Genomic DNA, 15,440 nt, shown 5'->3' on the forward strand with positions numbered 1-15,440 from the left:
AGATAGTGGTGATGGTTGCACAACATTGTAAATGTAGTTAATGCCACTGAATTGCACTTTAAAATGGTTACAGCGCTAAATTTTATGCTACTGTAGTAATAAAAAAAAGTCAAAGTGGCAAATAGTTCATAATCTAGATGTAAATAATGCACGATTTTTTTCTGAAAGGACTTCTATGAAATGCCCAGAAGTGAGAGACCAATGACTTACTTTGCCATTAAATAAGGTGTTCTTTCTAAACTACTTTGGATCCCACACTTTAAATTCAGAATGTTTCATGTGGTGGTATTGTTAATATAATAATAGGATGACCATTGAGATTCTACTTGAAAGGGAAAATATTAAGGAAACATTCCTTGTTTTCTTTACACTTCAATTACAAATTTACCTGTTTACTTTACACTTCAATTACAAAAATACTAGAGGCCTGATGCACGAAATTCATGCAAGAGTAGGCTTTCCTTCCCCTGGCTGCCAGCACTGGCTTCCCTCAGGCACCCGGGACCCAGGCTTCCCTCACAGCCCTGGCTTCGTCAGGAAGGTTATCCGGAAGGACATCTGGAAGGATGTCCGGTCTAACTAGCATATTACGCTTTTATTATTATAGATAACAACTGGAATGCAAATTAGTAAATAAGGTGGCTGTATTGTTAGAGACAAAATAATGTCAGCAATGTTGAACAGAAGATGACAGCTATACAGAGGAGGTTCTCTAGGCCTTTGTTCCCCTTCAGCAAACACACAGCACTGCCCCAACTCTCACCTACTGCACTATTGCTTTGAAAATGTGAATTCAATATTGTTGGTAGAAAGTAGCGTCTTAAAATCCCTAAATGTCATAAGTATCAACTGGTTAAGCTACATCTCAGAGATTAGAAACTGTGGAGTTTCAGCTCAATATCACACAGGTAAACTCACTAAACATTGTAACAACTTTTATCTATATTGTCTTAAATGTCTTCATTGTAAATATCAGCTGATTTTGAATCTTATGTTCCTTCTACCACACCACTTCTTGTTGCTTGTACATCAGAGCCAAGAAGAAAACCCATAATGCATTGTTTATGGAGCACTCTGTTCCATCTCATCCTAAAAGGTTAAATAAAATACAGAGTACAAATAATTTTTAGAGCATAAATACAACAGTGAAACATGCACTAGTATGCTAATATACTAATGTTAACAGTCCAAATCCTATCTGGCAAGTACTTTCAGAAGCTGACATTCCACAAATTTATATAGTAAGCTATCTGCCGATTTTCATGATTGTAATGCAGTATGTTCCATAAATCTGTTTCTAAATCAAAATTTTACTAGAGACAGAGTAAATATGTAATTTTCTAAAACAATTCAAAAGATACTTTAACAGACTGCTATATTTGGAATATGAATTTTTAATTTTCTAATTAAAGAGGAAGGAAATCAACATTACACATTCATGTTACCATCATGAAATGAGTTAGTCTGATTTGTAAAGAAGGAAAGAGAACAAGTGTCATAGTAAAATGATACGCAAAATTCTGATTCAGGTAGACAGTGAATCATAATTATGTCCTTCAAATTTTACTTTTCTTCATAGGTAATAAGTACTACCCAAACTAATCTTACGCTTTCAACAATTTTAATAGCTACTCTACGCCTTATGCCTACTTTTGGCCAAGAGCTGTGTAGCCACTTGACATATACTATTTCTAATCCTCACACTAAACCTCTACATAAGCAAATTATCCCCACTTTACAGCCTGGGAAACATGGGCTTAGAAAATGTAAGTAACTTGAAGAATTTTGAATGAACAAGGATTCAAACCTTGGTGTATATGATTCCATTCTCTGCTCCTGCCAGTTCACCATGCAGACAACCTTCCTTTGACCAAAGCCCATGAGCATAATATTTTTAGGAGAACCTCCACTTTAAAGATTACAGAAAAGTTTTAAAAGTAGAAGCACATGTTGACCCATTAATTCAATGCAGCTACATCCTATATAATAAAGAGCTAATATGCTAATTAGACCAAACAGCAGAACGACAGTCCGGACAACCTTCTGGACAAAGCCGGGGTTGTGAGGGCCAGGCCACTGCAGCCATGTCTGGGGGTGCCAAGCCTCTTGCATGAATTTTGTGCATTAGGCCTCTAGTTAGTACATGTGTCTATTTTCTAAAGACAAAACTATAATTGCCATATGTATCATTTACACAAAGTACTGTAGCATAGGGCCTAAAGTTTGCCTCCTAAAAGACTTTTTATAGAGAGATAAGGGATGAGTTTAAAAGCATTTCATCAGATGGACTACTTAGAGAAAACCAGTCATTAATTTAAGTAATTAAAATGAATGTTTTGTAGTTGTTACACTGATAATACAGAGGATTTCCCTTCATTTTTAGAGCTTTGCTTTCAAAATCCCCTGAAATAGCAAAATTCTGTGAAATATAGTGAAAACTTCCTAAGTACTAATGCGTGGCTGCAAGTTACCAGCACCTATTCATGCACACTCACATTAGTGAATTCATCAAAAACCATATCTAGCAAATTTTACAAAAGAAAGGAAAGAATCATGGAACTCTGCTATTGCTATTCTAATTTCATGAATTCCCTGTGCTTTTTTTTAAGTTTTAGACATAAAAAATAGTTGAGGAGGATGAGCCCCGCTTAATAGGTCAGAACAGGGAACTTGGAATATCTGAAACCAAGCTGTTTCCTGTGCTTCTCTCTTTGTCCAAAACAACAGATTGAGTGAAATAACCCCACATGTACAGGAGGAGGCAATCCATTAAATTTCTGATAAACATCTCTGTGGGGGCAAGTGGGTGGGAATCTATAAAATCATAACTATGGCTGCTTTTGTATTTAAGAAGAAACTTTGAGCCCTGGCCGGCTTGGCTCAGTGGATGGAGCGTCAGCCTGCGGACTGAAGAGTCCCAGGTTCGATTCCGGCCAAGGGCACATGCCTGGGTTGCGGGCTCAATCCCCAGTGGGGGGCGTGTAGGAGGCAGCCGATCAATCATTCTCTCTCATCATTGATGTTTCTGTCTCTGTCTCCTTCTCCCTTCCTCTCTGAAACCAATGAAGAAATATATTTTTTAAAAGAAAGAAAAGAAGAAACTTTGAAGTTATTCATAAATACAAGGTGGGGCAAAAGTAGTTGTTCAGTTGTAAAGTAATACAATAACTAATAAATAACAATACAAGAATGAACTCTGTTTTACATAGTCACAACTGTAAACCTACTTTTGCCCCACCCTGCATTTACTGGTATACATGATTCAATAAATTACCTGTAATTACACACCAAATCTTTTGCATTACTATTCAGATGATCGTGGTTCAACTTCTGTGTCTGGATGCTTCTTCTGTGTTAAAATGAACTAGGTTAAAAATGGTGCAACCACCAGTTATATAACATGATAATGTCCCAAAGATATTTTTCAATTTTGTAAAATGCCAAGGCAAATTATCTAGTGATGAAATCACTGCATGTAAAGACTGAATACACCAGTATCAGGAAAATTACACCGTGTTCACAGATAAATTATCTAGAGGTTAAGCTCTGTGTCAATGAGTTAGCTTGGTTTGCTATAATTATTGTTTAATTTTTCATTAAGTACTCACAAAATGCTGACTGACATCAAATATGACACAAATGCATGGAATTGTAGAGCCTATATTTTAAGACAATGTATATTTCATAGGCTACATATATTTTATTTACAAAAGTTATTGTGCAGAATCCTTCAGTTTCTGGCGTGCCTTCATTTTGTATTTCTAATTTGTGGAGTAGACTGTGTTCCAAGGGGGAAAGTAATTGCTAATTGGAGGCTTCAGAGATGAGGGTTTCTGCAAGAAGTTTTTAAACTCCTCACTATACTTAACACTGAGTAGCACTGAAGGGACAGTGAAAAGCAGAATAAAAGTTCGCTATTCTCACAAGTTCACTGGGTACTAGACTGTTCAGATACCACGTATCCCCAACTGACTCCCTAAAATATTGTTTCCTACCCTTAAAACTCACAAATATTGATTGAATTCCAAGAGGAAACAGACATTTGAGATCTCTGTGTAGAAATCGTCAAAGTTCATGCCAAATGGGAGAATCTATTAAGGTGATGTTACTTCCTTAGGACCCAAACATCACAGGGCCTTTTCCCAAGCTTTCTTCCGTTTAAAATGTCGTCTTTCCAGAGCCGGCCAAGTCCCTGTTGTGCCCAAGCTCACCTCAAAGGTAACCTTTTCAGAGTGATGTTACTTCCTTAGGACCCAAACATCACATGGCTTTCTTCTGTTTAAAATGTCGTCTTTCCAGAGCCGGCCAAGTCCTTGTTGTGCCCAAGCTCACCTCAAAGGTAACCTTTTCAGGAAGGCCTTCCCTGCCCACCCTAGCTCTAGGGGTTGCCCCTTCTCTAATCTTTCTCCATTACAGCAGTCTCTTGTGGAATTTTTATGCCGGCTTATTGCTAGTTATCCACTTTGTATTTTTATTGTCTGTTTTGGTCCTTGATAAATCCCTTGCACCTAGAAAAGTAAGTGCTCAAAAATATTTGTTGAAAGAATAAATGGTATGGAATTGAGGCAGAACCAAAATGATGAACTAAATCGGTTAAATAACTTTGCATGCATATACTTTACTTTAAAATATACTCACAAACACACACACACACAAACACACGTGCATGCGGTAGAAATGACAAACCAACATATCTGGTGTGCTATAAAATATATAATTTAAACGACTAGTGAGTTGGGAGTGAAGGATGAAAATTGTGAGGCTGTCTATAGACAGCCATCATTTAACAAACTGCTTCATTATGTTCTGAGTTTCACAATCTAAACCCCACTTCAGTATTAACACTTCATAAATGATTTAGAGTTTTGTTTTTAAGGAACCAGTATATCACTTGGTATCTAATAATATTAATGAGACGTCTTAAACAGCAGGATTTAATATGCTTTGTTCCTATTACTTCCCTGATTGTGGGTGGCAGGAACAATGGATTTCAATGACTAAAGTTATAAAATTAATAAAGAAATGAGTAGTTGAGAGAAATTTCCAGATTTTAAGCTATTAAATAGCCATGTAATGTTTTTCTCTATATTTACAATTTTGTGTAACAGAGAGAAAAATATAACAAAACAATTTTTAAAAATAAGTTTTAAAAATAAATAGGAATTTTTACTGAAAATGGATGACAGAGAAAGTAATTTTATGTGCTAATTATGGAAAATTAATTACCCTTCATACGATTAACACTTTCTTGACAGGTAGGCACAATGATTTAATCAAATGATGATTTCCCCAAGGTCTCTATGTCTTCTTTCAAAAAATATAAACCTGAGTTATTTTTTTGTAACTTCATCAAATGAACAACAAAAATTAAGATAAGCCATAATTCACTCCTTTAAAACAAACAAACCGGAAAGCCAGGCTTTATAAATATCATCTTCAAAACCACCCTGTCCAAATGTTCAGATTTATTACCAAGCAAACCGATAGCTGTTAGAAAGCTTCTGGAAATAATTTTTCCTACAGACTGAGAACTGCATACAGACCTTTGATATAGCGCCTGACATTACAGAGCACCACTCTACCTGGAATTTATTAAGGGCAAATACAAGCCCTCTCACCCCAAGCTAACCTTTAGTCATACTAGCTCATCACCAGTCCCAGCTAAGAACTCAATATAGATTCCCAATCATTATCTGAAATCCTTGCAGCCAGAAAAGCTTTGGAACTCAGAACTTTCCAGATGTAGAAAGGGATATAACGATATTATGGACTTCCCCAGAAGTGCCCTGGGACAGCGCTCCAGGAGCAAAGAATGTTTACTTGTGCAACAAAACATACAAATATTCACACCAAGTAAGATAAATAAAGACTATAAATAGACATAAGGTTGGAACAGGTTTTGCTGCCAGATGAGTTCAGGTCAGGTCAAAGAAGTTGGGAAAAATAATCAGATTTTCGTTTGGATTACGGAATTATGGAGAAGGGATTTCAAAGCCGTGGAATATCAGTGCCTCCCTTTAAAAGCCACGTTTAGAGTCCGTGCCCCAAGGCTGTTTTACATTAAATAAATTTTTATCAAGTTTCTTCTGTTCTCTTTTTAATAAATAATTTGAAGAAAATCTCAGGGTAAATCTACCTCATTCAATTAGATTTTGACTAGTAAAAGGCAGTATTATGTTGAGAGTCTATTATTTTATGAAATTCTGAAATCAAGAAGTAATCTCCCTTAATCCATTCGATCTCTCCCTACAAAAAGGAAGTTCCAAACCCACAGACACCCTGTGCAGAGACGACATGGAAATCCACATATGAAAATGAGCAAATTCCAATACAAAATTCAAGAAAATACCATTTCAAGTTAATTATTTGCAGGAGTCAAAATCACTGCTTCATGGATATTTAAACTATAAAGTTGACAGCATTTGTAAAAGTAAGATAACAATCAAGAGGAAGGATAATAGAGAATTTTAAAATCTTTAAATTTCTAGCTACCTAAGATTAAGAGAAAAAACATCTGACAGTGATACATACAGTGAAACGGAAAGTATATATAAGGCACTGGACCTGCAGGGTACCATTAGCCCTCAGAAGTCACAGTGCACTGGACATGTGACCGTGCTCAGTGAAGGATCATTTAAATAACTCAGCCTGCTCACCAAGGAAAGACTTTGAGGGGTTATTTGCTTGTAGAACAAAGTGAGCAACATGAGCGGTGGCCAAACACACAAATGAAAACTAGAGGGAACGCATGTGCTGGGCGCTCAAGCACACCATCATTTTACAAGAGGACACCACGTACTCCAGGCACCCTCATCAAAGCGCCTAGAGCCAAAGAAGAACCCAACAATGAAACCCCAGCACTTATTAGTCAATGCCACCCCAATACATTTAATTTAAAAAAGAAAAAAGGAACAGCAGCATCATTAGAAATAATGAATGAAAATCAGAAATAGGCATTCATTTGACTCTCCCTTAAAAAACCAATATACATTTGGGTAATTTAAGCTTCATCAGAGTATAAACAAGCACAGCTCTCACACATAAGGCAAGCACATGGGAAGAGAGAGATTGGGAGAGAGAAACAAGAAAAGAGGGAGGGAGAACGGGAATGAAGGAGAGAGGGAAGGATGGAGGAAGGAATGGAAGAGAGAAAGTTGTAAAATCCGCCCTCAAAAAAAACCCACAAAAACACAATCTATAAAAACCAACTTAAGTAAAGTACACTATTTTTTAATTATTAAGATGAAAAAGGAAACTGAACTGAAATGGTGAAAATGCCTTTACTGAAGTTCCCTAGAAAAAAGCAAATTCACTGCGATGGGGCTCATTATCTATCAGGGTATAAATATCTGAGTATTTTTCTCCAATCTGTCACTAAAAAAAAATCACTGAATGAAACACTCAAGGGAACAAGTCTACAGTAATCACTGGCAATGAAACTATATGACATATATTCCTACCAGATGGAATAATTATGTGAAATAATGACCTTGTATCCCTACCACATACTAGGGATGTTTTTCTCAAAAGCAAATCTGACTTGGCTATTCATCTCCTCAAAGCATTTTGGTGAATGCCAGGACTAAAAAGAGACTTTTGAGATGGCCCTTGTCTTTTCTCCATGCTTTGCATCTTGGCAATAATACAACTCTGTACTCTAAACTCCAACCACACAAAAAATGTTTAGATTCCTGAGCAAACCAGGCTGCTTCAAGTCTTCCTCCCTCTTTCATCCCACGCTCTCTGGAAGCATCTGACCCTCTGGGGGACACTTGGGAAACACGCATCCTTTTAACATCAATGCAAGCATGCCTCCCTCTGTCTATCCTTCCTAACATCATCCTCAGACGGCATTTACCACTCCCTTCTTTCTGTCACTGATGGAACTTGAATTCACCTTTGTTTGGTACCTTTCATGCTTTCTGCATGAATTGGTTTAGCATAGCTGGCCCTGGCCCAGGAAATGAAGGCTCTCCACTGCATAGCACCCACTGAATAATTAAATTAATTGAAAGGAATTCAATCACCATCACATGTTTAATTAAGCATCTTTAAGTTGGGAACCTGGACAACACGGCCTTTTTTAGATGCTCCTATGGACTGAATTGCATCCCTCTCCCAATTCATATGATGAAGCCCTAACCCCATCATGACTGTATTTAGAAATGGGGCTTTGGGGAGTAGAATTTGATGAGGTCATATGGGTGAGATCCTACTCCAACAGGATCAGTGGCCTTAGAAGAAGAAGAAGAGAAAGAGTTATTTTTCTCTCTTCACTTGCCTATGCCAAGGAAAGGCTATGTTAGCACACAGCCACTGCAAGAAGGCAGCCATCTGCAAGCCAGGAAGAGCTCTCGCTGGAGCCCAACCAGGCTGGCACCCTAGTCTCAAAATTCCAGCCTCCAGATAAAGAAAGAAATTTCTATTGTTTAAGCTACCCAATCATGGCTTTTTAAGCCACACATCCTTAGCTATGAATCCAGATGCTAAATAAATAAAATCAGTAAATGTCATTTTTTACCCTTAATTTTTAGTGGCTAGGTAGACCAGCACTTCTGGCATTATAATACCAGGTGGACAATATGTCCTCATTTGTCTACTAGAGAATCAGTCACTCTATAGTAAGTTTAAAATTCCATGACGACAACCCCTTTGAGGTTAGGAGTAATCATTTTAAAACCTCTTTTGAAAATATAGTCTTATTAGTGATTTTTATTTTACTCTCATAATATCCCTAATAGCAGTACCAGATACATGATCCCCATTTACAGATAGTTTGATTGTCCTTCCAAAGACAAGATAGCAAGTTAGAAGCAGGACTAGGGTAGAACTAAAGTCACCTGACTTTTAGTAAGTCCTTTCTTGTAAACAGAATAAGGAGAGATAAATAGCTACAAGATGTGGACATACACACATACTCTTTTCACATTCCAGAATAAGATCTAGAAATTATTAGAAGAAAAACATTTCCTAACATCAATTTGAATCCTTATATTTCTGAGCAAAATATGAATATTAACTGCGGGTTAACAAAGAAGTAACATACTAGTAATGGTTCCATCACATTTATCTCACTGACTCCAATATTAAATATGCCTCATGAGAGACTTTATACCCATATACCTAAGCACGTGATCTGTTCTGAAAACACTCAATACCAATGCATAATTTTAAGGCAATTTTGAGATATATTCCTATGCAAAAAGAATTCCACACTTATTATTAAATCAATAATTCCATAAATAACTAGGAAATATTTAAAATACTTAGGGAGTTTGTTGGCATAGAATTTGGCAGGTTGCATAAAATTTCCACCTGAAATGCTTTCATTTGACCACACCACCAATGCTGCATGAAGTGTAGGTCATCTGGAACACCCACAGTCCTTCTGAAATATTTGCTTCAGAAGGACAAGGAATACACATACACACACACACACACAGAGAGAGAGAGAGAGAGAGAGAGAGAGAGAGAGAGAGAGAGGAGAGAGAGAGAGAGGTATATATGTGTGTGTGTGTATATATATCCAAAAATATGATATGCTTTATCCAATAAATGTGAGAAGAAAAGGCCTATTAAGTTAAAAGATATCTCCTTGATATATCTGCTCTAACACTGAAAATTATTGGTGTATTCTGGTAAGTAAAAGGCAGAGATAAATCAACGAGACACTTATTTAGTGTCAACTGCATACAGAGGGCATGCTGAGTGCCTCCTGATGTGAATATCATAGGTTCAACATGAACAAGGGAATAGAGCAGGTACATGATAACGTGAGAAAGAATCAGAATGTGTCAAGCGTCCTGACAGTACAAGGCGCTGTGTCAACGCAGAAGACTGACTGAATTCTAACCAGAGAAGATGTCAAGATGGCAAGATCTGGGTTGGACCTTCAGGGCTTGGTAGGATTCCACCAAGCAGGCTGGCATAGAAACGCCTTCTCCAGGGACAAGGAACGAGCATCTGGAGAAAGAGATTAACTCAAGGACTGATAAGAATCTACTTTGGATGGAGTCAGATGTGAATGAAGTAGATGGTGAAGGGGGGAAAGCCTGGAATGTGGGAATGAAGGGCCTCAAGCTCAGTGGTCACGAATTTGGACCTCACTGAGCAGGCAGCAGGGAGTGTGGAAGGTAATGGGGCACAGTGTGATGATGAAGGTTTTCATAAAGAGTACCCTGGCAGCCATTGGGAATGGAAGGGAGAAGGATTCAAAGCAACTGACTTAATATTGTGCTCTGAGTAGGATAACTTTATATGAGGAGAAATGGAACACAGCTGGGGAAATTTCAAAGAAGAGAGGAAAAAATGTCCATGTTAAAGGATTCCACATAAAAGCTCAATGATTTACAACCGGCCCAGCCACTGCTCACTTTCATCTGGATTGCACTGTCGTGGCTCATGATGTCTGGCTGGGCTCCCCCATGACACTGTGTGCAGAATCATGGTGGAGCCTGTCAGACACTTCAGGCCATATCTCATAAACATGAGCAAAGCTGACAGCTTTCCTTGAGACTAGCACCACTACGCCAGGCATTAAACAAATGGTTCCTGCTGTGCAGCTGTGGCCTGCCCCCTTGGGAAATCTGAATAGCACCTTTACAACATCATCAACCCCTGCTGAGACAATATTCAAGAAGTCAAGACCGACTTAAAGCCAGTCTGCACAGCCTTCCCATCTGTAGGATGTTGAATCCTTGCCCTAGAATGCTGGCATATTCATAAACATATCCTCAGGGTCTGCTGATAGTAGCTCCTTTAAGAACACCATATTCAAATGAATCTTTCATAAATAATAAACAGATTGTGAAAATATTTTAAGTGCCTGACAATTCAATGAATGGTTGAAATCTTTATCTTCTCTACTACAACCATCCATTCTCTACGTGTCCATTGACAGAGCATACATTACATTGGGTCAAGGAAGCATTTTTAAAGGGCCACAATGACATATAACAGCCCTAGTAATTAAAATATAGTATCTGAATATTTTGATTATAGATTAAACATATAGTACACATTTTCCTTACGTAGCTATGAAATATAATCCTATTTTAAGGATTTGTTTTTCTTTGTTTTACAGATACACAACTGTCTTTTCCATTGGTGGCACGCCCTGTGAAAGCCAGTATACACCACAATGAATAAAAAGCAAATGCTAGACCTAGGGAATTACCTCCCCCATTTCAAAATGCATTAAAAAGTTAGGAGCACATTTTAAGACACACACATTCAAGAAAATCAAAATGAATATACAGGTTTATAATAATCATCTATTTATATTTTGAAGATTCTTTCATTTACATGGAGAAGAAAATTAATTTCATAAATTATAATAAACAAATTAGGCATATGGCTGTACAACTGCAGAGTCAATTGCAAATTTGTAAGCCATAAGCTGATCAATAATTAAAATGGAGTTCACCTCCATACCATAATCTTAAAGTGTAACTACAGGTTTCCCTAAGTTTGCCTAAAATATGTGTTAAAGCTAAACATCTATAGCATAATAATATTCATTAGTAACTATGCCCTGTTGATTAACAAGCATTCTGGAAAAATTTAAGGGGTAGAAAAACACATCCACCCACATAATTAGGACATGTGTTTATTTAATAATCCTGAATATCAGTATGAAAAACACACCACTTCAGTGAATCTAAATGACTATATTTAAATAGTTTAAATATTTTAGCAATGTATCCGAGTTGTGATGTTTTTCTCCAACACAGAACACACCCATTAATAGACCAGAAAAACAAAAGCATTCTGATTCTAGCAGCTTCTTCCAATCCAGTCCCTTCACAATCCAGCTAGAAGATCACTTCCTCCCAGAGCCAGAGAACAATACAGAGAACATGTTGCTTATTCATTTCTTACCTTTTTTCCTTTCCTTTTCCTATGAGCAGGTTTTGCACTTTTCTCCTTTGGTTCTTCACTCATCTTTCCTTTAAATCAGGTGAGTTGATCAAAGACAGGAGATCACTGCCCGTATTCCAACATCCAAAACCACGACAAAGAGTCAAAGCATTTAGACCAAAGTCCATTTACGGGGCTCCCAGGCAAGCCGCCTCTGCTTACACCCAGCCCTGCTGCTGTCAGAGCCTCGGGCGGCTAATGTAGCCTGTTCAGCTTTCCTCCGGCAGAAACTGAGTGTTCTCTACATCAAACAGTCAATAATTCCTCTAACGAAAATCAGTATTTTAGTCTCTCATTTTTGACTCATCATTACCCTGAGATAAAATCTTGACAAGACTTTGTTGCTTGTTCCTCCACAGTGATTCCAGCCTGCAAATGGTGAGAGAGAGAGAAGAGAGACACACACGCGCGCACGCACACACCCTCACACACACAGAAATAAGCCACAGACTGCTGACAAGTCTCCGAAGCCTTCCCAGAGGCTGATCTGCTGCTTCGCGCAGGCTGAGAAGCCGAATGTAAATTGCTCTCAGTGCTGTGAGCCTCCCATATGAACACATGTGGTGAATACATCAGGGCATACCAGAGGAGGAGGCAGTCCAGAGAGTGATAAAAGATCAGGTTACTGGTTGGTAAAAAAAACACTCTGTGATTCAAACAATAAAGAGCCCTACTACAACTAGAGAAACCCAAGATTACACTTTCTCCATTACTTTTTTTATGAGCTAAGCAATAGGCAAATGGCCAATTTTCAGCTCAAGATTTCTAAGGAAGGGCTAATTACAGAAGACCCCATATCTAATTTGCTATCATTTTTAATCACTGGCTTCCTCCCATGAATATACCAACCAACCAATCCACCAACAAACCAGAAGCCCTCCAGAATATTCAGGAAATGCTAAGAGCAAGCGGAAGGAACGTTCTGTGCTTCCCGACCATGTTTAGGGCAGTGCCACTCTCAGGTCTAGGTATACACTCCATGCTTCATGCCATCCTGAGACCCAGGCTTCAGGATGTTTTCTGTATATGTGTGTGTGCACACGTGTGTGTGTGTATGCATGTATGTGTGTGTGTGCTGTGTGTGTGTGTGCTGTGTGTGTATGTGTGACCATCCTGAGACCCAGGCTTCAGGATGTTTTCTGTATGTGTGTGTGTGTGTACACGTGTGTGCGTGTATGTGTGTGTGTTCTGTGTGTGTGTGTGCTGTGTGTGTATGTGTGTATGTGTGTGTGTGCTGTGTGTGTGGTGTGTGTGTGTATGTGTGTGTACACGTGTGTGCGTGTATGCATGTATGTGTGTGTGCTCTGTGTGTGTGTGGTGTGTGTGCGTGTATGTGTGTGTGTGTGTGTGTGTGTGTGTTGGGAGGAGGGGGCATTCACACCTTGGTGGAAACTCCCTCCCTGGGCCTTCTATCCATTTAAACATAGCTGAGTTACCCTCAGAAGCTGTCATTTAAGCATCTCTTAAAGAGTGCCAGGTACATTCTGATTCAGGGAGGAGCAAGGTTGCACGAGCTGCCACAGGCAACCACTAAGATCAAAACAAGTTTCTCTGAGCAGGTGATTGACACAGGTGTAGAGAAGGAAGACAGGAACATGTGGCAAGGAGGAAAAAGTGGGAAGAACATGGAGAAAAGGGTCAGATCCACCCTTGGGGGCCCAGAATTCAGGGAAAAAATCATATTCTTTCCTCACTCTAACATTTGTACTCAGGAGGTATTGGGTTAAAATCAATGCTAACATTTGCATTCGGGAGAAATTGGGTTAAAATAATATAAAGCACAGCCTTACAGGGAAAAAGGACATAACAAGGGCTAATATTCAGTGCTGTGTGCCCAAGGATTTGACACTGTTTGGGGGAAACAATGCTTAGAATATTGAGCCAAAAGGACAAATGTTTATGCTAAAAGATTCCCAATTCTTTACCTATTATATACAAAGGGGGGTTGTCTCTACAGTATAAGCGACTAACACTCCTTTCCCTACCCTTCGAACCACCAGTCCCCCAGAAAGGCCTGAGTATGAGGGATCCTTGAGATGGCTTCCCCACAGCCCAGCAGGCCAGGGACAGGGGTGCGAACGACCCCACAAAAAGCTACATGGTTTTTATGAACTGTGGGTTAGCTACTGGAGCTTCTTTTCCACTGTGAGATTCCACACTACTTAATGACAATGACATACATCTCCACACCACAGTATGTCTGGTGTGGCCAGAATTCTAAATGGTGTCAGGCATCTACTCTCACCTTCCAAGTTTCAGTTTAGACTTTAAACTGCTACCCACCCACAGTTCCCATTTTCTGCTACTGTTCCACAATGTTCCTCTTGTCTTGCAATAAAAGGTAGAAAATCAGAATGTGGCAGAAGAAACCTTTCAACTTCCTCCAGGATTCAATTCTCCCTCATATTCAAAATATGGGGAAATCTAGGGGACCAGCAGTACTTGTACCACCTCTATCATTCGTTTACTTCCATCAGATAAACCTGGGTTTGTTAGTGGTGGACCTTCTGAGGCACAAGGATAAAAATTCTGTATAAGGTAAAGGATATAAGCAGGTGGACAGAGTCAGACTATCTAAATCTTTGCATTATTCATTAGTCAAGCAACAGAGATAGTGCCTCCAACTATAGAAGAGTTTTGATATTTTGATTCCTAGTGTCTAAAGAATTACTAAGTTGAATCACCTCCCCAGAAAAGTCTTTGGCAGCTCTTTACTGAGAAGCCATAGAGTGTGAGCCTATTTTCTTTTCTTTTTTTTAAATCAAAGGTGCATAAAATTGAAACTAAATTTAGTTTATTCATGTACAAATTTTTAAATTAATTAGGATTTTAGATCTACAAAATAAAACTAACAGGAAAATGTCTGGCCAAGTACACAGCAAAGAATGTGTTTGGGGAAAATATCATTATAGTAACTTTTAAACTATAAAAGTGTTTAAATTGATGAAAACTTTAGGAAATTGGTGAAGTAAACGAATTGGCAGGATATGAATGAGATTATGACTGAAGATGCTTATCTGTCCATTTCATTGATAAAGCATGAACCTGACTCTATTCACTTACATATACAACGCGTTTATTATAAGCTAAAGTGCTCTCTGCTGGTTGGATGGAAAAAACCCCAGGAGATTTAAAGAAAGAATTAGATGGCAAAATTCTACAAATGATCATTTTAGGAAGGAATTATTCTTACTGATGAGGAACTCATAAATCTGATCGAATATACTTCAAGATGTCACATTATATAATCGGATCTGGTAGAAAGCCCAGTTTTGAAAATTAATTTTATTTTTATTTTTTAATATATTTTATTGATTATTCACAGAGAGGAAGGGACTGGGATAGAGAGTTAGAAACATAGATGAGAGAGAAACATCGATCAGCTGCCTTCTGCACACCCCCAACTGGGGATGTGACCGCAACCAAGGTACATGCCCTTGACCGGAATCGAACCTGGGACCTCTCAGTCCACAGGCCGACGCTCTATCCACTGAGCCAAACCGGTTAGGGCTGAAAATTAA

At 38.5% G+C, this 15,440-nt stretch overlaps 1 protein-coding gene across 3 annotated transcripts in view; it reads right to left on the minus strand.

Moving 5' to 3' along the window:
- The window catches only part of ANK3 (ankyrin 3, node of Ranvier (ankyrin G)), a 465,310-nt gene extending 452,844 nt beyond the window's left edge, over positions 1-12,466 (minus strand). For 2 of the 3 annotated variants that reach the window (XM_014538720.1, XM_014538719.1), the window contains exon 1: positions 11,881-12,466. In XM_014538720.1, the coding sequence (XP_014394206.1) occupies positions 11,881-11,943 (63 nt within the window). In that variant the 5' untranslated portion in view covers positions 11,944-12,466. The remainder of the gene's footprint in view (positions 1-11,880) is intronic. The other variant, XM_014538725.1, reaches the window with a different exon arrangement.
- Positions 12,467-15,440: the final 2,974 nt, after the last annotated feature.

The sequence above is a fragment of the Myotis brandtii genome, unplaced genomic scaffold (assembly GCF_000412655.1).
Source record: "Myotis brandtii unplaced genomic scaffold, ASM41265v1 scaffold196, whole genome shotgun sequence".
Taxonomy (NCBI): Eukaryota; Metazoa; Chordata; class Mammalia; order Chiroptera; family Vespertilionidae; genus Myotis; species Myotis brandtii.